Source organism: Lathamus discolor, chromosome 3 (assembly GCF_037157495.1).
Source record: "Lathamus discolor isolate bLatDis1 chromosome 3, bLatDis1.hap1, whole genome shotgun sequence".
In the NCBI taxonomy this organism is placed as follows: domain Eukaryota; kingdom Metazoa; phylum Chordata; class Aves; order Psittaciformes; family Psittacidae; genus Lathamus; species Lathamus discolor.
Window position 1 is genome coordinate 148,676,621 of NC_088886.1, and position 25,855 is coordinate 148,702,475.

The 25,855-nt window shown below is 42.5% G+C and overlaps 1 protein-coding gene across 2 annotated transcripts; it reads left to right on the forward strand.

Annotated features, from left to right (window-relative positions):
- The first annotated feature begins 252 nt into the window (after window positions 1-252).
- Window positions 253-21,199, forward strand: ABRAXAS2 (abraxas 2, BRISC complex subunit). 2 transcript variants are annotated; one of them, XR_010610996.1, is made up of 10 exons: window positions 253-375; window positions 1,580-1,670; window positions 4,992-5,028; window positions 7,495-7,561; window positions 9,770-9,960; window positions 10,655-10,774; window positions 11,429-11,513; window positions 13,528-13,642; window positions 18,965-19,989; window positions 20,200-21,199. XR_010610996.1 is itself a non-coding variant. In XM_065672448.1 (9 exons), exons 1-9 carry the CDS (start codon window positions 304-306, stop codon window positions 19,429-19,431), a joined length of 1,245 nt encoding a protein of 414 aa, XP_065528520.1. In that variant the 5' UTR covers window positions 253-303; the 3' UTR covers window positions 19,432-21,199. The 2 variants fall into 2 exon arrangements, 1 of the variants encoding a protein (XP_065528520.1); XM_065672448.1 differs by having other exon boundaries at window positions 18,965-21,199.
- The last annotated feature ends 4,656 nt before the right edge of the window (window positions 21,200-25,855 follow it).

The following is a 25,855-nucleotide window of genomic DNA, read 5'->3' on the forward strand; positions in this document are numbered from 1 at the left end:
CTTCCTACCCAAACCAGGCTGGGATTCTGTGATCCCATTTTAACGGGCTTTGCACATTCCCGGTCGCGCTGGCAGCTCCCCGCCACTGTGTGCACGGTGCCAGCCCCGGTTCGGGCCGAGCCGCAGCCCTGCGCCCAGCGCACACAGCAGGACCTACCCCTGTATGGACCCCCCACCAGCGCCCGGCCTCTCTGCCAGGACTACACTTCCCATGAACCCCCGCGCCGCTGCCGGAAGTGAGCCGCCCGCGGGCGCGCGCCGTGGCTTGTGGGCGCGGCGGTGGTGGTGGCGGCGGTGTCCATCATGGCGGCTTCCATTTCGGGCTACACGTTCAGTTCCGTCTGCTACTACAGCGCCAACAGCAGCGCCGACCACGTAGGTTCCGGGGGCTGCCGCTTCCCGTCCCGGCGGGGCGGGCGTCTCTGGGGCTACGGGGCTCGGCTTCATCCCCTATCCTCCTGCCAGCGCTGCCGGGCCGGGCCGCCGCCGGTTGGGCCCCAGCCCCGGGTACCGGTCGGCGGTAACGGCCCCGCTCTGGTGTTGCCGGTGGCACAGCGGTGCCCATCGCAGCGGAGGTGCTGCGGGGGTCGCTTGCCCCCTGTTCGGAGGTGGGATACGGGGGCTGTGCCTCGCAGAGCCGCCGGGGCCCGCCCTGCATAGCTGTGGCAGCTCTGGGCTGGACGCGTGGCTCTCCGCGGGTGCGGGGCTCTCGTTTCACGGTTCCGGGCAGGAAAACGCGTGTGGAAAAGTGGCGTGAGTGTGTGTGAGGAGAGCGCTGGTTCTGCAGCACCGACAACGCACCCCGGGTGCAGTGCGGAAGCACTCTGGTGGAGTTGACAGATCTCTGGTCTGAGCTTGGTCCCTTACCACTGCACCAGGAAACGATGCACCTCTGTTTCGGTGCTTATGCCAAAAGGACCTGATTCCCACTTACTCTCTTTCCTCATTTTGGGTGGGGATGGAGGATAGAAGATGACTTTGTGTTACCTTCTGAGTTTTATGATCTCTGCTGTTACTCGACGTCCAGCTCAATCTCTAGGTGTGAATGTGAGTAATGTAAACTCCACTTCCCGTTAGCTTTGAAGGTCTAGAGCAACAGTGGCTCTGTGCATCACAGAATGGTCTGGGTTGCAAGGGACCTTCAAAGCTCATCTAGTCCATCTAACTCATCTAACTAGTCATTTAGCTCATCTAACCCCCCTGCAATGAGCAGGGACATCTTCAACTAGAGCAGGATGCTCAGGTGTCTTCCTCGTCCAGTGTATGCCTGTGTAGTTGGGACTGGAGGCAGAGCTCTTCTTTACATAACCTGTGTTTACCTTCTGTAAGGTGTGTTATGTACGGAAGCTTTCAGTGGAATATTAGTTTTGGACAAGCTGTTGTGAAAGGATGTTGGTAAATAAGCAGCTCGGTCTGTAAATCTGAGGACAGGTTATCCCTACTGCAGCTCAGAGCTGCATTGCAAACTCAATCTTTGTTTGAATTCTTCCATTGAATGCTAAGAAAGTTACAGCAAACAAATGTAGCTGGTGGGATTTTCTTCTATTTTTAGTCTTTTTTTTCCCCTTTAAAACTGTAGGAAGGATTTCTGCTGGGAGAGGTGAGGCAAGAAGAGACCTTTAGCATTAGCGATTCGCAGATCAGCAACACCGAGTTCCTGCAAGTGATTGGTAAGTAACAGAACTTTGAGAAATTCTAAAGAAGGTCAGTTTTTCAATATTCAGCACAATTCAGTGAGGATTATTTCACTTGTGAGACCAGCCCAAGGTGTTTCAGGCTTTCAGAATCACGTTTGCTACAGTATTTGTGTGTTTGTGGTTGAGATGCGAGGAAAGGAAACGGTCCTTTGCTACATACAGGGTTTTGTGCATCTCCTTTTATGGAGAAAAGATCACTGAAGACGCTTATCTGTGTTTTGTGATGGAGAAATCATTCATTTGCCTTTTGGCTCTTCAGGGAGCTGCCTGTTAGTTCCCTAAATACAATTATGTGCTCAATATAAAAATGCATTACTTGATTTCCTGCCACTGGAAGGGCAAATTTCCAGTGGAGGGTTTGGATGGCTGGCCGGTGGCCTGCACTGTCACAGCAAGATTCACCAAGGAATGCTGTCAAACAGTTTATTGCTAAATACAAGGACTGTGCAGCTGGTCTGTTGGTGTTGTGAAAAGCAAAAGATGATCTAAGGAGATACAAGATCACAGAATCACAGAATCCCAAGGGTTGGAAGGGACCTAAAAAGATCATCTAGTCCAACCCCCAATCTTGCTGTTGTATTGTTCATTGAAGCAGGTATTTTTAAACATCAGTGAAAAGCTGTTGCATGTTTTTAGCTCTGGTTTGTAGAAAATAGGAACCCCCTGAATGAAAATGCCCGTTTTGTTTACATATATACCACACGATATTAAAATACCTTCTTTAAAGACCTGAATGTGTACATGGCTATGTGGATCTGATTCCAGCTAACATAGCAGGGTCTGCATAAAGCTGAGCTAATACACAAATGGCTTGTAATGGACTCTGCAGTGTTATTTTGATGCAGAGCTAATGGATAGTGTGTACTACACTGTTGCATCTCCAGATGCTCGCCACCTTAAATTAGTGACGGTTGTGGATCTGAGAATCCAAAAGGTGCAGTAGTTTTCTTTTCCAGCTACTCCTAAGGAAACATGGGTGCTAAAGTGACAGCGTGAAGTGTCAACTTGTTACAGTTGAGCTAAATCACAAAAACTGGAGGCCTGGGATTTGTTTTGTGGGCATATAATCACTATCAAAGCCTTGTATAAGGGCAGGCAGCTGACTGCTCTGCTCAGACAAAACCAGACACAGTGATAACTGCTCTGAGTTGTTGGCAGTGTGATACAGCACTGTCACCACCGGCAGCCTCAGCATGGTTTCATAAACCAAGTGTTTGTGGTGTTAAAAGTTACTTCTTGTTAGATAACTCTTGTTACATCCTTGGTTACAGTTAGTATCTGTAATGGAGTTTCTGACCCAACAGATCTGCTGATTGTGTTTTTTCTTTACCAAATTTTTACTTCAGTATTTATCCATTGACATTAACTCCTGAATTCCCAGTTCCACTCCTGAACTGGATTGACAGTTCTGTGGCTTTGACGTAGATGAATTTTAATATCCCTATGTGTCTGTTGTCTCAAAGCTCAGTGGTGCTGTTTGAGTAGATATGCGTATATATATAGCAGATGTATATAAAAATACATATGTATTTTATATATGTATATAAAAATAAATCAGTATGCAAAACTTAAATATTGAATGATGGCTGCTTCATGCAGTCTGAGCAGTAGGCTTCGTGCTTCCTGTTTTTCAAAGCACAAGGTCCGTGTAGCAACACAATAGCCCAAGATTCAAGTATGTACTCTCAGTTGTTGTAGTCAATGTATCTGCTGGAAGGATTTGGTCTAAGCTGGAGTATTACCCTTGCTGGTTTTGTTTAGCAGATTGTTTCCACACGTTCCTGGATGCCAGTGTGGAAGTAACGGGGTTGCTTACACTTAGAAACAATTCATAGAATCCCAGCCTGGTTTGGGTTGGAAAGGACCTTAAAGCTCATCCAGTTCCGCCCCCCTGCCACGGGCAGGGACCCCTTCCACTGGAGCAGCTTGCTCCAAGCCCCTGTGTCCAACCTGGCCTTGGACGCTGCCAGGGATGGGGCAGCCACAGCTTCCCTGGGCACCCTGTGCCAGCGCCTCAGCACCCTCACAGGGAAGAATTCCTTCCTAACAACTAAATAAAGTCAGTCAGTAGCTCCAACAGCAGTATCGTGAGGAGCCATGTGGGAATGCAGTTTCTCAGCAGTATGCCTGCCATGGGTGTTCAGGGCCTTGTTTTGACAGTGGCTAAATATGCTGAGATGCTCACGTGTATATCCTGTTGGTCCTGGGAGCTGTGATTCTGCCTGTGCTGAGGCTGCAGTGATGAGCAAGCTTTGCCTTTCAGAGCAGCTTGTGGTTGACTCACCCTCCGGGAAGGAAGAGTCTGAACACAAAGTTGTTGCCAGACACTCCAGTGGGGTTCTGATATCAGAGCTTGAAGTAATATTGCTGCAGAAGTACTATTCAGGCTGAGCAAATACAGTTTCAGACAAAAGTTATGTGACTGAGGTATAGTAATGGGAATAAAAAACTAATAAATGCTAAACTGTATTTGGTAAAAAGAGTAGAAGAGAGCTTAAAAAAAGTACTGAATGCCACAAAGTATCTATAAGTCATGCTTGGTGTTAGAGAGATAATGTGAATTGGCTCTTTGCTCCTGTTGGAACTGGATGAGCTTTAAGGTCCCTTCCAATCCAAACCAGTCTGGGATTCTCTGAATTATTAGATTTTATTGCATTATTACATGTTATTAATTTTATTATATTTGCATTTATTACAACCTCTTCAATATAAAATATTCTGCCTTTTAATGACTTCTTAAATCTTCATATAACAGCATCAGAAATTGCAGTTCTTTTGGAGTGATGTTCAGCCCCTTTTCTCATCATAGATTCTATTTGCTTTGCCTCATAAATACTCCAGTGTATAATGTTTCAGTGATTCCCTTCCTCATCCCTTTTATTCATTGCTGTTGTCATAAACAGTATATATAAATGCAAGTAAACTGTTGTGGAAAGGTGTATCAGAAAGAAAAAGTCATAAATGTCTTTGTGAGGAGCTCAGAAGTATAAAGTAATACCCAAAGTGTGTATTTGAGGCTCAGATAGATCTGGGTGTATCTGAACAAGTGTTTGTCTTGCTCAGTGTTAAAGTATTTCCCTGTGTAAAATGGCAGCTTAGAAAGAGAAGTTTGTTTTCCGGGTCTGGTGCTGTGTCATCAGGTCTTGTTGAGACATTAAGGGCAGCGTGTGGCGTGACACAAATGTTTATTTGCTCAGTAGCTGTGATGTGGAAGGTTCATGCAAGATTTGCCCCTGGAATTCCTCTTTACTTTCAGCACTTGGACATATGTCTCTTTCTGTTTGTTTGTTGCAGAAATCCATAACCATGAGCCTTGTTCAAAACTCTTTAGGTAAGCATTTTCTGTTGTCTTCCTGGGGTGCCTGCAGAATATAAAGACTGAAATATATCAGCATTTGAAATGTATCTATCATTGCATTGCTTACTCATCTGACGGTATTACAGAAATACATGTCAATAGCACCTGACACTAAAAGTGTGAGTTTATAGTTCTAGTAGCACTTAGGTTAGAAAGGGTGCCAAGGTGGCCTCCGTGGGCTTATTTCTCTATCCCTCTGCGTTTCCACCTCATGTAGTTAGTGGAGATAGAGTAGCAGTCAGATCAAATCATCTCGCTCTAATAATTAGGGTGAATGTCAAAACCAGTTTGAATCATTGTAGTCTTAGCTTAGCTCTGCCTGGGCCTGGCACCCACCTTAGTAACTTGCTGGGTTAACAGACTGCTTTCTAGTTAGTTGTACTCACTTGCACCAACTAATACTCTGAAACCTTCAGCTTACTCATTACTTCTGCTTTCTGATCTCCTGTGCTCCAGAATGTAAGTTAAATACAGGTCTGTTATATTCTATTTAGCAGCTTCCATCTCTTCACCTGTAGCAATTCTCTAGAACCATCACTGTTATACAGTGATGGCTTCTAAACTGCTGTCTAGAAGTTCCTTTTAGAAGGGATTCCCAATTAATCTTTGTGGAAGGAGTGTCCAATTACTTTCCTCTTGTCTTTCTTTAGAGATTTCTGACCAGTTAAGAATCAGTACCTTAGATACTAGGCTTGACAGTGGTTGCATTAGAAAGAAAAGCTGCAGTCTATCATTTGCTGTCTGATAATTACAGAGAGGATACTCTCAACCCAGTGATTTAAATGCTAGAGACTCTCCACATCAAGATAACATCCCAGGCTCTCCTAGGCTCTTTGTGGTTCCCAGGGACGCTTTGTGCAGCTCATATCAAACCCCGTCACGTTTACTGCTTCTCCCCAGTCAAGAAATTGGTTGTTAGTAACTGAGCTGATGGACGAAGGAGTCTGTATTTCACTGCATGCTTTCTGCACAAGAAAACTGATGAATTCATTTACTTCAGAGCATAGGGGAAACTCTCACAGCTCATAGAGCTTTTATAACACCAGAACAGGCTGTTGGTTTCTCTGTTAGTTGTAGCAGATGCTGATCTGGGGGGCATTTTGCTTCATCCTTCTGCCTTCAGTGTAGCCAGTCTGAGGAGGCCTGATGTTCATCCACCCTATTCCTGTAAGCCTGCACTGCTGATGTTGAGAATAACAGGCTTGGTTCCAGTGCTTTTACCAGCATGTGAGAACTAAATAAGAAGGAAGGATTTGAAAAGGACTGATTTCTCTGTGCAGTTCTGAAATGAAGGTGCTTTGTTATGTACTAGTTGCTCATCCCATAAGAAGGGGAAGAATTGAGTATGCACTGCTTAGTGGAATGCATAAATACTGTGAGCATGAATTGAAAAGGTTATGCAAATGTTATGTAGTATCTCAAACTAGTAATTAATTGCAGCCTTAAGATTCACAAGAACTTGAAACAAACCTTCTTTCCACCCTTATTTACCAGCCAAGTACTGAGCTTAGGATTTTCTGTTGTGTTTCTTTGACCCCCCACACTCAAGAGTTGACATCATAGGCCTCTAAACCAGAGAGTGTTTTCCTGCACTGCTTTAGCTGTTAGTGATATCAGCTCTTGAAAGAGACAGAGGACTTGGCAGGTAGGTGAGGGAGGAACTGATTTTCAGGTGTTTTCCCTTTGCTCCAGAAGTGTGATCTACTTGAATTTATAAACCTGTGTAGATAGATTTATAAATTCTGAAATCTGTCATGGCCTCAGAGTAACACCCTTAGGGTTGGGTCTGGGTTTCATAAGCAGAGCCATATGGATAGATGGTGATACTTTGGGTTCTTGCTGACCTCAGGATAACTGGTTTGGCTTCAAGGGTGCAGTCATATGAGTGTAATTGCAGGAGTGGAGCTCAAGAAATTGATTTGTAGCTGCATGTAAATGGCTCTGCTTTCCTTTCTTCTTTGGCAGGGAGACCTCCTTCTCAAAGCAGGATACTGGTCAAAATGAAATGACACAGTCCATGATGTACATACTCCTTGTTGTAGGGACTGCCAGGGGAATACTGGGCACCTAACAAATGTGTGCAATGAAAGCATTTTAAACCTAATAATTACAGGCCTCTTGTGTTTCAGTATTAGTGGTTTAAAAGTGGTCAGAGTTTTTTGCTCCAGCTACTCTTATGCATCTAATTGCAATGCTCTGCACCTTCCTCTGTAAGCGGCTGTCTCTATTCAAACCAAGGCTTCTAACTGTGCTCTATATGGCACCAGTCAGATGTCCCAAGTAGGTGGTGTGAATACTGACCTGTGTTGATAAAGGTGAAACTATAGAAGCTGCTTTGTAATGTATAGAATGTCATCTATTTGAAGAACAGTATAAATTATGTATAATGTGTGTGTGTAAACTATGTACCTACCTTTCTCTCTTCCTTTTTGGTTCAAGCTTTTATGACTATGCAGGCAAGGTTAATGAGGAGAGTTTGGACAGGATTCTTAAAGACCGAAGAAAAGTAAGTTCTATCTTTTCCTCCTTCTGGTCAGTAGAGCCTATAACTAGAAGATGGGTTTGGAAAACCAAGGTAGCTAACTAGAAGCAATACCTTCATTCACAAATTTAATGGTTTAGTTTGATCCAGGGTTTATTCTGCACGGCAGTTGGTGGATTTGTGGTACTTAGGTGGGGGTAAATGTCTGAATTCCCTGAAGAAATGCAAAGGATTTAAGCTTGTACTTCCAAAAGTGAAAGGCTGGTATTAACCTTCTCATTTCTGAGCTACACGTGGAGCATAGTGATTGTGTCCCCTGCTGCTGAAACCAGCCAAGATGTAGCTGACTTGAAAACCTGCTCTAAATAATTTGTTTTAAAGAGTTGCAATGATAATTGCAATTTTTGCACTGTCAGGTTTAAACTGGCCAAACTGTTCCATCAGTTATGTCAGGTACTGTCATAGCCTTCCATCATGTGTATGTTGTTAGTAGCACAAGTAGTGTTAAGAAGATTCAATTTTAGGAGTTGCGTGGAGTCAGACCTTTGTCAAGGTTTCCTTCCACACTTGTAATGCGCTGTCTTTCTACTTACTGAATAATTGATTCAGAAGTTCTTCTGAACTAACACATCAAAGAGCAGGGCTGAAGATGTGATTTCTCAGGTAGTGAAGTGAATCCACCAGTAGAAAGATGGATGACAACTTGCATGGTTCAATTTATGGCAACTTGTGGACCTTGTTAGACCCAGCAGGAAAGCATCTGGTACATGAATTTGGCTGATGAGGTCTGGTTAGTGCCACAGCTAGTACAAGGTAAGGGGGATTAAAACAAGACCTTTGTTCTTGTTCGATTCATTTTTGCCAAGCAGCAGCAAACCAACATCGTTCTCTCTGCTGGTAGCACTGCTGGTTGTGTTTCAGTAGCAAACTAGCTGGCATGGCCAGCTCTTGGGATTTCTGTCCCCTACAGGTGACTCAAGTGTAACTGTCCCTCCTCTGAGTAAGAATGCCTACTGTGTGAATCGTTATGCAAAGCATTGCTCAATTGCTAGTTGCATTTGCAGTCTACTTTCTGTTCACTTTTGCTTGCAGACAAGGAGGAGGGATCTTTAGGGAAGCAAGTCCTCAATCTGTGCAACTTCTGCAACACTGATGATTGTAATGCTGCTTTCTTGTCTGTTTCTTCCAGCAAATGCTCTCAGAATGAACTCCTCTGTGTATACTAACATATTTATGCTGAGTACGTAGGTGGTTTGTGTGTCTATTTATACATACAGACATGTATGTCTATATGCTGATGATGGGGTGAGTTGCCAGTCTCAGATCCTGAATTCTGTAACCCCATAACTCTATTATAGAGCACCATATTAAGTTCCCATTTCAGGAGACAAGGCAAAAGATGAGTAGAAACCGTCTCCCACTACTTTTCAGTTGAATTTTACTTTGGTAGAATCTACCTTGCAGGGAGGCTCTGGCAAGATGTTGACTGTCTAGAATCTGCTCTGTTCCACTGAATATATACATGCAGTCTTAATGCATCACTACATGATAGCACCTATTCCTGAGACTCTTCCTAACCCAGATTGCTCACGAGGAGTCCGCTTTCATTAATCTCTTCAATTAAATGTTAGTTTGCATGAAGGAAAAGAGCTCAATACATGTTGTATACAATATAATCATGGAATTAGAATGGATCTTATCTGATCTGCATAAGAGTCTTTCACAATTCAATACACAATGAGATAATTTTATTGTATACAGCAGATTAGTCCCATGTGTTTCATCAGCAGCCATGAGTTTGCAAACATGTTTGTGAAGCACTGGAGAAATGCCTTTCAAATCAATACAAGTGAATAGGCAGTTGAAATATGTAGTGCTACAGAAAACCCACATCTGCTGTGTGTGAAAACAGCTTGAGTCTAATAAGGTGAAGATGCTCCAAGGTTTTGTTGCTAAAATGAGACAGTTGAAGGATATTGGAAGTGGGATCTTGAATAGCACTCGCGTGTTTGCAGCACAGTAAGGTGGAGCAGTAAGTAGGCATGTTGTAATAAGATGTCACTTGTTTCAGGTTAATAGGTTCAAACCTGTAGTAATTCAGGCCGATTTTGTTGTAATAAAGCTATTGGCTAATTCACATGATACCAGAGTTTCAGCAACTTCATCATCAGAAGGTAAATCTGTATCTCTCAGTTAATACTTTTGTTTTATTTCTGATGTACTTCATTACAGAACGTTATTGGGTGGTACAGATTTAGGAGAAACACGCAGCAGCAAATGTCATATAGAGAACACATCATCCATAAACAGTTGACCCATATTCTTGGAGTGCCTGACCTTGTCTTCCTCCTCTTCAGCTTCATTTCCACTGCAAATAACTCAACACATGCTTTAGAATATGTGCTTTTTAGACCAAACCGAAGGTAAGCGATCTCTGTGTGTGAATCCTCATATTTTGCTCTGCTTTTTCTTGCTATTCTTTATACTCTGAACTATTTGTACAATCTCTTTACACATAAAGAAGCCTTTGTGTTTGCCAAGTGATGTCTTGGTATCCAATTGTTAGGGATCCCTGGCAGTGTTCAAGACCAGGCTGGACAGAGCCTTGGGCTATATGGTTCAGTGTGAGGCATCCCTGCCCATGGCAGGGGGTTGGAACTGGATGAGCTTAAAGTCCTTTCCAACCCAAGCCATTCTGGGATTCTAAGACAGTTGTGTTTTTTTTTCCTGTGCAAGTAATAAAGTTTTGGGATGAGCAAAAATTCTTTTCAGTCTTTAAATCTTCAGACAGCAACAATAACAAAATACTCTTAAGAGAAATCAGATGTCAGTACTATGTTTATTATAATAGACCTGACTGTAGCTTCACTCTTGTATCTGTGGTAGTTTGAATGCACAATTAAAAGATTTTAAGAGGCACAAAGGTAGGTTCATCTCAAGGGAGCTGATCATGTGTTTATTTTGAACATGACTTGTAATATTTAGCAGCTTTTATAATAAACCTAACACAGAAGCTTTAAATGTAGATGACTTGTGATCATCAGGGAGGTGGGATGATGATACCAAGGTTAGTCTTTTGATTATGAATTAAGAAGTCTTTCTGCGCTTTCTCTGCAGGTATAATCAAAGAGTGTCACTTACTATTCCAAATCTAGGCAACACCAGTCAACAGGAATACAAAGTTTCCTCAGTGCCAAATACTTCTCAGAGTTATGCCAAAGTTATTAAGGAACACGGGTAAGAACTTTTCCTTTGCAAAGGAAGTACAGGCATCAAGCTCTACCTTCTGTGCCATCCCCTACACATACCCATTTCAAGCAGGAAAAAACTAGTTCTCGAGGAGAATGGTCAGCTCTAGTGTGTTTTTTTTCCTGCTTAGAACTGAGTCTTTTAGAACAAAGAGGATTCAGTGCACTGATCTGAAAAGTGGGGTTTCTATGGCTAGTTGATGCTGTGGGCCTTTTGGCTGGGAGTTCCTTGGTTTATTTCCACCCACACCCCCTCCACAGAATTTTGTGTGTAATCTCAGTTTAAAACTTGAACTCTGACTTGGGAGTGTTGAAGTCTTCTTGTTTTTCTTAAGTAGTTCTAACTAAATGCTGTAAATGCAGCACTGAAGTAGCTCTTCTCACTGTTAACAGTGACATTTTATACAAGCTTAAAGATTTCTGCACAAGTTCAGTCTCATCAAATGGAACTTTCTTGGTCCAGAAGGAATTTTTGGTGTTGAATATGCTGCTGTCCAGATTTTGGTTCTTGGGAGTATGGTAATTTTTTAGCAATATAACATAAAATACATGGTTTATATATAGTTCTATGTATATTCACAGGCAGCATGAGCTGGAACCTTGTGTTGGCTTTTCTGACTAATGATTTCTGCTTCTTTTTTAGTACTGACTTTTTTGACAAAGATGGAGTGATGAAGGACATCAGGGCTATCTATCAGGTTTATAATGCACTTCAGGAAAAAGTACAGGTAACTTCCTTCAGTTAATATTGCTCACTCTGGATGTGGTGTCTTTTGTTTGGCTAAACCAGGAGTGGTTAGAGCTCATACTTCATCATGAACTGTAGGAAAATGTCTGACTAATGATGAAATGTGTCAGGTTCTATTTAATGTGTGCATTTGCAAAGGCTGCTGTAGAAGTGGTTGATCTAAATAGCAGCAATTCTTTTTCTTTTGCAAGTGAGAATGATTTAATGCCCAGGGATTTCTGGGAGACATCAGCTATTTTTAGGAGTATGTGTTGAAGAAAAGCCTTGCTGAAGGCTGTGGGGATTTGCACAGGTTTAAAGGCTTGCCTGTCTCAGTTTAAAAATGACTCCTGGCTCTTAATATGTAGCATGCAGCAAAGAGCTCCATCTGTTAGTTAAAACTTGTGAATGTTTTATGTAGAACATGAGTGAATCCTGTTCCAAATGTGGCAAAGCATCTGAAAGTGCCTGGAGTGTCAAATCTACTAAATGTGAGCTTGTCACTTCACAGCTTGTCCTGTGTGAAGAGCAGCGTAGCTCTGCTCCCTCAGGAGTACACACATCTGCTAATTGTGCTGTAGTCACAGCTTATTTCCAGGCTTTCCCCTTGCATCTGCCCTGGAGGGATTTGTGTCTCTGCTCCAGCTTTGCTGGTTGGCACATGTAGGAGAGAGCAAGGTAGTAATTCCTCCAACCATCCCCTGACCTTCTTGCACTGGAGAACTACTATTTCTTGATGGAAGTTGCTACTTTCTACCCGGCCTTTTAAGGTGAGCAACTCACAATAGGAAGGGAGACAGCTTTTATGCCAGCTGCAGGAGGCATGCACATTTATTGTCAGAGGTCTGTCCCATTAGCTAATGGCATTCTGTAAGGTTGTTTTTGCCAAGAGCACATACATCCTTTCATGCTCTTGCTGCTGTTTGCATTACTGTCTGGAAAATGCAACATCAATCAGGGAGTTGTCTTCTACCTGTTGAAACTATGACCTTGTATTTCACTGTGTAAATCTGGCTGCTCTACATTGTTTGCAGGGCTTATAAGTAACTTAGGTGTTAGCTAACTCCAGGAACTCTTACCTTTAAAGTGACTGTTTCACAGAGAATGTGACAAGACTGCAAATAAGTTTGCTTATTTCTAGTATAAGGAATGTGATATTCATGAAGAATTACTTGGGAGGGTTTATATAATCTTCTATAAAAATTAGATGTGGAACACAAAGCATGGTTAATGTGTTTCAGCTTTGTAGGTAAGATCACTACTAGTAACCTTTTGGAGAAGAACCTCTAAATGGGTAGAGATATACTGGTTTAAGACACATCAGTGCTTTTAGAGTTGTGTACTCTTCAAAACGGATCATATCTATAATGACCAGTACTGAATTTCTGAGGCAGTAAGTAAAGTGTTATCTCCATAGTAGACTAAATCTTCACTATAACATGTTTAGATGAGAAATCACTATTATCCAGAGCTGGTTTTAAACTTAGTTCCTTCTATGAGTATTTTACATCCATTTCCAACCAGTATAGGGAAATCTTGTTGAAAATCCATGATCTTGTTTATTTACCTGATATATCAGCCAGGAGATGAGCTTGGAACACTTGTCTGGAGTCAGCTTTTTCATACCTCGATCCAAATTTGGTCTAGTACAGAAAATAGGCACCTTTATGCTACATTTTAATCATGTTACTATAGTATCATTATTGTGCTAACTACAGTGTATTAAAAAGTCTCTTGCACTAAGCAGGAAGAACTAAGTTTGGATCTTGCTATAAATCTTCCTGTAATGATGAATTATTTGGAAATGCTTTTCCTATTGTGCAGCAGTTGGGAATTGGCAACAGCCAATGAAGAAACCCATCTTCAGGTTGAGTATTATGCTGTGATATAGTTAACTCCTGCTCTTAGTTTTGTGCTTTGAATGGTTTCTTGTCTGGTAAGAGCTTTATTAATGTGGTCATGAAATTCTTTCCTGTATTTTTGCAACATCTTTGCATATCTTTGTTTTCTCCTAGGCAGTATGTATAGATGTAGAGAAAAGCGAACGTGTGGTTGAATCTTTTCAAGCTGAAGTAGACAAGTTAAAAAGGCAAATCGCACAAAAGAAGAGCGAAAAGGAACAAGAAATAAGTAAGTTGCCTTTTACTTCTTTTGTTTCAGAAGCAGATGTTGTAAGGACGGAATATCTTGTGGAATTATTTTGAGTTGTATTCTTGATAGCTCATAGCAAAAGAAAAAGTAAATCACATTGGGAAGGGTATAGGATGGATTGACACTGAGTGATAACTGAAGTGTGAAAGGATGTGTACTTCAGGTGTTTCTGTAGGAGTCATCCAGTGTGAATAAACTTTAAACATAGGAGAGAGCTGTAGAGAAAGAACAAATAAGTCAGTTCTGGAACTAACAGAGGAAAACATCAGTTGTAGGAAAGGAAAAGTGGAGCAAAGCCAGGAATGGAAAAAGCAAAGCTAAACACTGAAGAGATTCCATTTGCAGTATTTCATAGAGACAGGGTACTGTGTTCACAGGCCAGCTGCTATCAGTGGCTTTTTGAAATCTTTATTCCCTTTTCCTGCCCCCAAATATGAGCCCAGCATTAATGAAGTTAGAGTTCAGTTCTGTTACCGGACACCAGACAAACTGGATGAAGGACAACGCGTGCATGAGTGATGAACATTGGTATAGGTCATCTCAAGTGCTGTCTAGCTGCTTTTTGACCTTGTAGCTGTTAGTGGTTGTATTGGGTCTTTCAGCATTGATTTAGAGCATCTACATTTTTTATCCTTTTCTCCCACTTCATAGTCACTGAATCCTAACTTAGCATTTTTGCATTATTTGCTGACTTAGTGATGAACATGACTAGAATTCAAACACCACTTCTCAATGTTAAACTAAATCTTTCCAAAAGTCTATTTTGAAGTCATTTGTGTCTTCAGGAGTATCTGCTAGAAAGTGGAAGAAACTATTTAAATGCAGAATAGTGTTGGAATTCACCTGCCTATTTCAAACCATATCACCACGGGTAGAAATTTCAATCTATAGTAGTTTTTAAGTCCATGAAACTATAGAAATAATGTCCTTCTTGCAGGTTTATAGCCACTCTCTATAGTGTTGGGGGAAGCTGAATTAAGTAATACTTTATTCAAGATAATAAGTATGCAGTAATTTATTCAAGGCAGTACAATCTGTACAGTCATTCTAGTGAAGGTCTGAATGCAGAAATTATACTCCTGCTGTGTTTTGAAGACCTATATTAGTATCAGGTTGATTTGGTTTAAGCTTCCATGGTGCAAAGAAGTCCCATTAAAAATCCATGGGTTTATTAGGATTGGTTCTGCATTTTGTACTAACAATATGTGTTTTCATAATACGCATTTAGGACTGGTAGGGAGAGGCACTAATAGATGTATATTCACCCTCTTTTGCTGCTCCATGATTTTCTATATCAGTGGGACCTGTTGAGTGAACATACTTGGCTGGTTGCTTCCTCCTTCCTAGAAATGGAATGTGGCTTCAAGGGACTTTTGCCTAGCAGTAGATAGGTTTTTGCAAAGAGCCTGGCCCTTGCCGTGGAAGCATTGCTGATCTACTTTAATTTGTGAGTGTAAGGGAAGGCTGAAGGTGGAGAGTAGAAGCAAAGGATAGGCAAAAAAGCACATAACTTTAACAAACACTGCCTCTTTCTTCCTTGTGTTGAAATGATAAGCAAATAACCGTTGACATTTTAGCTACAAGATGGTTTTTATCTGTTTGTCTTGTTATCTAAAGATACATCTGAGACTGAAAGATGGGTTAACACCCTAAACTGTGCAATAGGCCCCTCTGCTGCTATAACTGGCTATTTTCTCCTGTTATCACATGGGCATTTCAGAGCAGAGTTTGACCTGTCAGCCCAGGTTCTTCCTTCTCTGAACCTCAGAGATAAGACGAAGAGGCAGCATCAACCACAGCCCATGTGAAAGGTGGAAGTGGCATGAGTCACTGCTGTTTCCTGCTTGGCTGTAGATGAAACAGCCAGGGAACTGCTACTACATGTGCGAGTGAGGAATAGAGCTGGGTATTTAGTGTGACTGGAGCTGATCCCAGCCCATATGGCAAAAGATGGGGGAGGAGGAGGAAGAGCAGTCGGTGCTAGCCTTTGGGTGCTACCAGCAAAGAAGCAAATGCTGCACTGAAAATTTATGCCAGAGCAGAAAATCATGTGAGAGGGCTGAACCAAGAAAACAGGCAGCTTGGATCCCTGCAGTATTTTTAGCTGTGAGTAGCTAAATACTGAAGCTGGCCTTCTGTTCTCTCCCTTTTCTCAAGTTCCTTGTGTTTAGGGAGTTAAATGTTCCACTTAATCATTCCCTGAGCTGGAGGGAAAGGGATTCAAATTCCTGTGGTGGTGTTGTGGGAAAGCTTGTTATTCTTCTGAGTGTTTGGTTACCAGGTTATGACTTTAACACTGCTGCATGAAAGGCAGCTTAGACTTTACTTGCCACATCACTGAAATGATTTTGTGTGTGTAGTAAGCATGTTTGAGGGGATAGTGAGTGCCATGCACTGCCCACGTCCCAGGAAATCTCCCAGTTCTTGTACTGTGGACCAGAAATGGAGGCTGTTACACAGCCACTTGAGGGGGATTTTTATTCTTGAAGGGAATGACTTGACTAAAGGAACTCTTCAGCCTTGTTTTTTGCCTTTTCCGTAACTATGGTGTTGCAGTGACTCTATCCCCTACCTGCAAGGCAGCTTTACACATACAGGTGTCAATTCTGACAGATGTTTGGAGGTTAATAACCAGTCAGAAACCAGTCTAAAACATCAGTATCTCCTAGTGCTGAAGAAACCCTCCTACAAGGAAGTTTCTCCTCATATCTAAAGTATACTCCTCTAATTCAAGCTGCTTTCTGCTTGCCTTTCCACAGCAGCCTCTTACGTACATTTGAAGACTGAAACTGCTTCCTCAGTCTTCTCATAATACCCCAGTTATTGCAGTCTTTCCTCTTAGGTCATGATCTAGATGAAGATGGCTCTGATTACTGCAGGGGGTTTGGGCTAGATGCCGTCTGGGGGTCCCTTCCACCCCAGACTGCTCTCTGATTCTGTGATATCTGGACCTCTAACGAGTCCTTTTCTTTTATAGAGTTCTTCCATCTTTTCTCTACTGAATTGTGTTGTTCAAAAGGAGATGCAATATCCCAGCTGTAGTCCTAACCATTGCAGTACATACTGAAATAATACCATTTCTCAACAACTGAGCACACTTAATGCATGTTGAGATTCATAGCATACATAAATCACCAGTAAAGCTGCAGAAGGATGTCTTAGTTCCTCATCTTGCAGGTCGTGCAGTTCATTATTCCTGTGCTTGTCTTCCTGAAATGATTGTCTAAATCATCTCATTTAAGCTCAAATTCCTGTTCTGATACACTTGCAGCTATTACTAGCATGGTGCCATCTAATTTTAATAAGCGTGTGCTGATTAAATTCCATCATTTAGGTGGTTAATGTGAGTATAGTTCTGGTGCAGGGCTGTGGGAGCTTCATCTTGATGAGTCCATTGCAGTTATTCTTTTAACCAGTTCTTCAGCTACTTATTTTTAGTCCTCATAGTGCTTATATTACTGTCTATTCCTTATGAAACATGGAAGTGCTGTGAAATCCTTAAAGGCAACACGTACCTGTGGCTTTTGCTCTTGCTTTAATTGTTAAAATCCCATGGTTTGGAAAGAGCCCCTGTTCTTAGTGGAAAACAATATTTATAGCCACTGTCTAACTGTACAATTACTTAAATAGAAATCAAAATGTGGAAGTGGTGGTTTTACCCATTATGTATGGCCTTTCATAGGGAACAAATATCAGTGATGGTGTCCAGCTTTTCCAGGTACAGTGAACAACATAGCAGTGTTACAATAGTGCCAGAGCCCTGATTGTGGATCAGTGTGCCAGGGCTATAGAAACACAGCTTCAAAGCATGAGTCTTGCTCAGCTAGCTAATTGGAAATCTAAATATGAGTTATGGGAGTATAGACTTTTATGCTAGCAGAAGGTAAGCATGATACATGGTGGTCTCATCACAGGCATTGGGGGGGAAAGCTTTTAATATACTGATTTGAGGGGAGATGACAAGAAACTTCTTTGCTGGTGTTCAGGAGAGCACAAGGGGCATTGTAAGAGAAAGTACCCAGTGTGATTTATAAGATGTAACATCAGCAGCAAAAGCTGATTATGGTCTGATTGAAACAAGCTTTCTGTACTGAATAAGACATAGGTGGGGAGGAGCAGTGTCCTGGTTTAAGCCCAGCTGACAAATAGGTACCACACAGCCACACCTTTGGTGGGATGAGGAGGAGAATTGGAAGAAGGTAAAACCTGCGTGTTTTAATAGTTTAATAATTGAAATTTAACAGTTTAAAAATTGAAATAAAGTAAAATATAATAATAATAGAAATAATAATATTGTTAATAATGGGGAACAAAAAAAAAAGGGAGAAATGAACATTTATAATCTAAATCACAAGTGATGCACAATACAGTTGCTCAGCACCCACTGACCCATTCTAGTCCCCAGGCAGTGATCAGCCCCTCCTGACCAACTCCCCCCAGTTTCTGTACTGAGCATGACATGCTGTGGTATGAAATGCCCCTTTGGCTAGCCTAGATCCTGGCTGTGCTCCTTCCTAGCTTCTTCTGCCCCCCCTCACTGTCAGAGCATGAGAGACTGAAAAGTGCTTGATTAGGGTCAGCACTACTTAACAGCAACTGAACCATCAGTGTGTTATCACCATTGTTCTCAGACTAAACCCCAAGCACAGCACTGCAGCAGCTACTAGGAAGAGAATTAACTCTGCCAGCTGAAACCAGGACAAGCAGCACAGTGAGTCCCGGCAGAGCTACGTTTTGATGTGAGAAGGAACAGAGAAATACAGAGAGAGGATGAGGTGGAAAGAGCAGCAGGTTATGGACACTTCCTGTAGCTGTGCTTTTAGGAGAGTTAAACTGGAGGAAATGAACTGTACAGGATGACTGCGACCATAACAGTGTAGCACACTTGCACTTGGATAGATTATTTGCTTTCTGTCATCTTTTGGTTTTGAAATGGGATCACTGGGATAATGAAGTTGTGCTAATATTGATGAGTGTCATGGGTGCCCTGCTAAGTTTAGGGAAGGTACTCTTTGTCAAGCTCAAAGGACAATGTAGTTAGTAATAAGCAAGATGTAAGATGATGGTTAGTGTCTTATGTAGTCATCAATGGAGAAATCAGAATTGTGAAAGATGAATAGTGGAGACTGAGAGGAAAATATCCAGTGCTGGAGTTTGAAAGCAATGCCAGGGATGAGCGTTTAATAACAGCAACCAGCCAGCAAGAGAGAACAGCTAAGGGCAGGGTGTGCTGTGTTACACCTAGATTATGTAAAGCATATTGCAAAGCATGAAGTACACCAATGTTCTTTGCTTTTGTAGGAATGCAGCAAGCAATTTTAAGCAGGCAGATGCCAACAGATAACTTGGAACCTATGTTTGTTCCACGAATGTCCTACACTGGATTTGCTGTGGAAGGCTGTACGCTTGAAGATCCAGATGTCTCCGATCCTCCTCCTCCGTATTCAGATTTCAGTGCAAGCAATCAAGAAAGTACTGTGGGTCCCAGTCTCCTAGAAAGCAATGTTTTTATGCCTCGACCTCAAGCAGTAGGTTCTTCCAGTTATGTTTCCACAAACATAGGATTGAAATATTCTGGTAATGGAGCATCCATGCCGTCTTCCCAAAGAGCGGTTGGTGACAATGTTGATGAATCAGAAGACAGTGATTATGAAAACTTGCTTGAACCTGCAGAGTCCTCTGACAGTGAATACTCACAGACAAGAGATTCCCGACCTTCACCACATCCAGATGGTGACTCCAGGAACACTCAAACATCTCAGATTTGATGGGGAGGGGGTTAAAACTCCACGCGACACTGTTTTTTCACAGTTGTTACCGAGAGATTTTGGGGATTTAACCTGGAGGAAATGAACTACACAGGATTTAACTGTGCACACAACATGTAGAAGACTTGCACTAGAGGGTTTATTCACCTTGTGATACATTTTGCAAGTTTTATAATGGAATCATTAGGATAATCAAGTTGTACTAATACTGATGAGCTTCATGGATGTACTGGTAAATTTAGGCAAACTGATGAGATTTATAGAGATCTTGTAGCTTTTGTTGCCGTATTTTCTTTAAGACGATAAATTGGGATGTAGTAACTAAGCACAGTTAGTCTACAAATAATGTTCTCAAATCAAAACTTACCTCTTGCACTATCATGCCTTGAATTTTCAGTTTGGAAAGGGAATACATGTATCAGCCGCCTTCAGGATAGCTTTCTATGGTAAGCCAAATTGGCCTTTGCAAGCAAAGAAGTTTTGATAATCCTGAGAAGCCTGATGGGAGGAGATGTGGTCGACCTTCTTTTATCGGCATGCTCTTTGAACAGAGAAGGGGTTTGTTTCCACTTTTTTTACTAGCAGAATGTGTGTCTCACTTCAACTGATGGTTGCCTTTTTTCCTGTAAAAGGGTGGGTTTTGGGGGGGTGGGACGACTGGCAAATCATCCAAATGAATGTCATGAATAGGATTCCTCTGGTTCCGCTGGGTTTACAGTGACTTTATGCCACACTAAGCCTCATTTCTTGTCTCATTTGTTACTTTAGCATCAGCACCGAGTGCACATACAGGAGTAAATGACTGGGAGAAGCAGTAAATTCCATCAGGAGTGGACTTTTGGAGTCTGCAAATTACAAACATCAGAGACTGCTTCTCGCATTTCATTGGCATCTGAGTTTTGGATTTACGCTCCTAGATGAGTTATTTTATGTAATACATAGGGGATTGGGTAGGAGACGGTTGGTTGGAGAGTCCCCTGTGTTTATTACCTCTCTTCCTTTGGGTGGAATGTGTAAATGACTATTTGAATTGGAATTACAGCTCTTACCAGAAAATTGGGATAAATGAAGTGTGGTATATTTAGAGACTTTCATGTTTGGATGCACTTACTTTTATTTAAGTACTGCTTGTATGCTAACGTTGCCCAAAACATGTGAAATTGTGCCACTGAGATATTTGTATTATTGGACTCTACCCCTGATCTGTCAATGGGAAACCACACATTTTAAGATGAGGTCATGTACGCATTTATTGCTTTGGGGGGGGTGAGTAGCCACTTCTTTGGTTTACACCGAAAACAACAAAGCAGTTGCTTCAAAGTTGCAATCTATTGGATTTACAAAAGACTACAATGTCAGTATGGATTGTATATGTAGGCACAAGTCTGTTCATTAGCCTCTCCTTACCTGTACTAAATCAAGCAGATGGAGAACCTGAAGTGTTTGAGTTGACGCTCTTCTCTTGAGTGCTTCCACCTTTAAACATCTCGTGGGCTGGTTTAACTCTTTGACATTATTCTCATTAGCCTTAACTTGATGCATTTTCTGTTGGAGCGTTGCAATCCATTGAACAGAGAACTTGCTCTGCTGTTACCACTGGCTCTGTGCTGGCGCCCGTGGTCCAGGTGGTGTCCGTGTGTGTGTTGAAATCAGGATTGACAAGATGGCAACTGCTGTCTCTGAGTTTTATTCCGCACAGAAACCTGCAAAATGTACATCTCTGACAAAGCAGTTCAATGTGACAATAAAATCTTATTTAATCCTGTAACTTATATTTTACTCTTTGTCAGGTTCCGTGCTGGAGCACAGCTGAAAACGGATGGTTTGGGAGAAAACAGACAGGGATTTGACGGAAGGGGGAGAGGGCAGCGCTACACCATGGTATTGCATTCCTGCTATAAGTGATCACGTTGATACAAAGATGCTTGAGTTCTGAAGCTTCTAATAACAAAAAATCTATTAGAATCCTAGAATAGTTTGGGTTGGAAAGGACCTTAACATCATCTAGTTCCAACTCCCTACTATGGGCAGGGACACCTCACACTAGACAGTGTTGCCCAAGGCTTTGTTCAGCCTGGCCTTGAACACTGCCAGGGATGGAGCATTCACCACTTCTCTGGGCAGCCTGTTCCAGTGTCTCAGCACCCTCACAGTAAAGAACTTCAAGTTCTTTAGTCTTAAGTTCTACTTGGATTTATCTACAACATGTAGGTGATGGGAGGTGAAATGAATATGTAATTGTGCCAGCACCTATCTGCAGGTGTGGAGGAGTATTAGAGTAATTCCATCCACTCTTAACTGTTTACTCATAAGAGCAAAGGGCGCACTTTTATTTAATGTTTTAAACATTCAGATAATATTCTGGTAAAAATACATGTGACCAGACTCTGCAGCTTTCATTACAGTCCTGTTTTTATGACAGTGTTGAGTTGCGATCCATCTGAAGGCAATAGGGAGCAGTTTGAACCATAAAGAAAACCAGAGCTTCATACCCAGGAGGTGCCAGCTTTTCACGTCTGACTGATGGAGAGTTTCTTTTGATGATTCTCAGAAGCACAGAACCCAGCAACCAGGCCTGTAGCCATGTCCATCACTAAAAGGTAGGCAGCATAGAATCACAGGCTGGTTTGGGTTGGAAAGTACCTTAAGATCATCCAGTTCCAACCCCCTGCCATGGTCAGGGACACCTCACCCTAGACCATGTTGCCCAAGGCTCTGTCCAGCGTGGCCTTGAACAGTGTCCCGTTTGGAACATTTGGAAGAGAAGCTATTCAAAACTGGCTTCTGTGCCTTTTAGTTCAAAATCCTGTTGTTTCTCTGGTACAAGGAAATATTTTCTGGTTTATTGTAAGAAACCTAGAATTGCTGTTTCCTTTATTTCTAAATTTATTTTGATCCCCCTGCCTAATGGTTTATAGCTACAAGAGGAATGTACCATATGGAACTTCTCAATCACTTAGAACTATCCCATATGCTTACAAGAAAAAGCATCAACCAAGTATTTCTGAAATTAGGACTGACACTGGGGGAGTCTCCAAGTCCTCTGTTTGCTTATGGAATGGTGCATGTTGGCAGAAAGAAGTGTGAGCATCCTTAATGTTGGCATATTTGTGACTATGCAGGTTTTGAGTTCCTGTCTAGTATCAACTGCCTACTCAGGGACAGTTCACTGGATCTGACCTGACCTCAGTTAAAGTTTGAATGGAAGCTGTTGCTGTTTCGTGTTGCAGCAATATAGGATATGAGAAGAATGATTAGATTTCCTCTTAAGTGGAAAGATGCTTCAGACCATGCCTAAGGTAACTAAGATCAGTACGCTTCATTCTGTTGTTCGGCTCCTTTTATTTAAACTTAAAACCTTTGATCATTACAGCAATAGCTATTGTTTAGAGAAAGCAATTTTGCCTCGGATCAAATTGACAGCAGCATCTGAGTCCAGAGGAGGCCACGGAGATGCTGCGAGGGATGGAACAGCTCTGCTCTGGAGCCAGGCTGAGAGAGCTAAGCTTGTTCGGCGACGTTGCTTTATCATATGCGCTTGTGCTTATTGGCATGCACATACACCTTTATACTGCTCCTTTCTATAGCTTACAGATTTAGGAAGATAACAGAAGCTTATTTAGAGTTTCATTAGTAAATCACTAATAGTTGGCTGCCTGTCCTGGCCTGTGCTCCGAACAGTGGCACTAGTATCCTGCTGCTCAATTCTGCCTTTGTCAGCTGCAAAGCTTTTGCCTGTTTCACATTTCACACCTCATCTCACAGGTCCCTGCAGGGTTTTGCCATGGTCGGTGCGGGTTAGCCCACTTCTCCAAGAGCAAATCCTGTGCTCCGCAGGCTTGGAAGGCAGAGAGAGCGGAGGTTTGGGAGAGCTCATTTTACAAGAGCTCTCCAGCTGCTTCAGGCCTGGAAAAGTGTGTGTTAGGAGCTCAGCCTTCTCCTGGAGAGAATTTTACCAGGGGAAGTTCTGCAAATGAACATGGATGTTAAAGCAGGTCTGCTGAATCATGAAAGAATCGCAGGGTCCCAGAATGGTTTGTGTTGGAAGGAACCTTAAAGCTCATCCAGTTCCCAACCCCTGCCATGGGCAGGGACACCCATCAGAATTTATTGGTATGGCTGGGTCAGGATTAAACCCTGCAGCAGGCTGCGTGCCAGTGGAAATCTAGGGAGGAAGGTCTTTCCTCTTTGACCTTTAAACAAGATCTTAACTAGCAACTCCTTGTCTTTCCCTAAGCATCATCCAGTGAAAAGAAAACACCTTGCTGCCTTTTTCAGCCTTTGTGACAGACAGGAGCTGTGCGGAAGGAGCTCAAGGCCACTAAAACTGGGAAACATTCTGCTTCTGCAGCACTTAGAGGTCACTATGGGGTTTTGCATTCATTAGCTCTCCAGAGTCCCCATGGGGCACCAGGGCTTTCCATATTCACCTGTTACCAAAGGGAAGAGCTGCTCATTTCCCTCATGTGCATTTGTGTACCATACATTTACCCCCTCTGCCTTTACTGGAGAAGATGTTAGGAAGGAAAAACCTGATAATCCTCAAGAGACAGGTCAGTCATAGATTACACACACACACACACACACACGTTTTGAGATTCTTCCATTCTAAGCAGTATTAATAACTTCGAGTTATTTTGCTGCTCAGCATCTTTCTTTAGGCAAATGGTTGTTTCCAAAGGAGGAAAACGAGTTCTGTGAAGGGTTTTCCCTTCACAAGGCACATTTCCACCACAGGGATTGCTCCAACAAATTCTGTCGTGCCAGTCTGTGATTTCTAACACGTTCTTCAGGAGCGAGAGGCTGCTATAGCTGCCATCCCGAAGCTGTGAGCAGAGATCACTGGTGGTCTGTAGGACCAATATGGAACTGCTAATTTTAGCCAGGAATGGAGCCTCAAATAAAATGTTCTTACTCAATCTCATGGAAAAAAAGTTTATTAAACAGAATTATATCACTTCAATGTGGCTGTAACTTTCTAGTCTGAGCAGTAAGATGTGCGAGCTGAAAAGCAGCCCTGAAGGCACTGCTTGCTCTATTAGGCTAGTTTTTGTCTTAAGTAAACCTATAGAGAGGTTAGAATTGACTCCTCCAGCGTGTGGTACATCACTGTGAGGTTGTCTGAGCATCTCATACTCAATGTGATGAGTATGCTTAGAGAAGATGTACGTTTATCTGTCCAGCAATTGCTTCATAAATCAGTTGGATCTGAGGATAACTGATGGTTGGTGTTAGCTATAGTTGGGTTTGGGGGTTTCAGGGCTTTTAGTTTGTTAAAGCTTGTGTAAATGGGTGGTGAAAGCCTTGGAGATGCTGGTGTTTGTGGTGTAGGAAAGGGCACAGATGCTTCGGCAGTGATTCAGTGAGCGCTGCTGTGTGAAATCACTCTGTACCTTTGGTAGTTCCTCCTGAGCTGCTTCCCCATGCAGCGGAGGAGCCGGGGAACTCCTCAGTTCATCTCTCAAAGCACTTGCAATTCAAAGCAGGTGAAGCACTAAATGACTACCAAGGGCGAGAGATCATTTCTCTGCTGTGTGTGGGTGCTTCGTGCAGTCGATGGGGACAGGGGATGGGGCTTATCTCTGCCATTACTTCTGTGCCGGCATTCCAAAGGAAGGCAACTGATTTAGTGAGGTTTAAAACAACAGCCTTGGCCTTCGGTGGTGTGAGAAGGGTCATCTGAAAACAACCTGCTGTTGAATTAACCCCCAGGGGGGTTGTCCCCTTTGAACTGGTGATTTCCACACACCAGGAGCACCCTGTGCCAGACCAAATTGTGGAGTAAGACCCTTTGTAACACCGGAGCAACCACAGCGGAGGAGGCAGAGCAGCAGGATTGCTGTGATCTTCAGCTTAAGCCAGTGCAGGTTACAACCCGTATCAATGGCAATCCATGTATGTAATACCAACCCCACATGGAAAGCCAAGTGATTCCCTTTATCTAGTTGTCCTAGAAACTCCTCCATAGCTCGTTTCATCCCTTGGGAATCACATCTGAGAAGTCCTTCCTCAGCAAGAGAAATAGGTCAGTATCGAGCCCCTTGTAACCATCATTTCATAGCACGTGGCTTTTCTGCTTGGCTTGAATGTTATTTTCTCTCTTTTATCATTCATGTCTTTGTCATTAGGTGCAAATGGTTTGATTTTGGTTTCCCATTTCGTGGCTGGGTTTGATTTAAGGGCACTATGAAGGGATGCTGAATGCATCTGCAGGACAAGCGCCCTCCTTCCCTCCACCCCTGCCCTGCTTTACTGTCCCTTCACCCCTGTCTTGTTGGACTGGTTCTTGCTTTGAAGAACTTAAAATCTCTGTCTTTATGAGGCCTTGAACTGGGCAGGCCCTTACTATCTATTGTAATGCATAAAATAGATGTCAGGCTTTCATTTTCAGTGTTAATGCAAAGGGTAATGGGGTTGCAGCAGT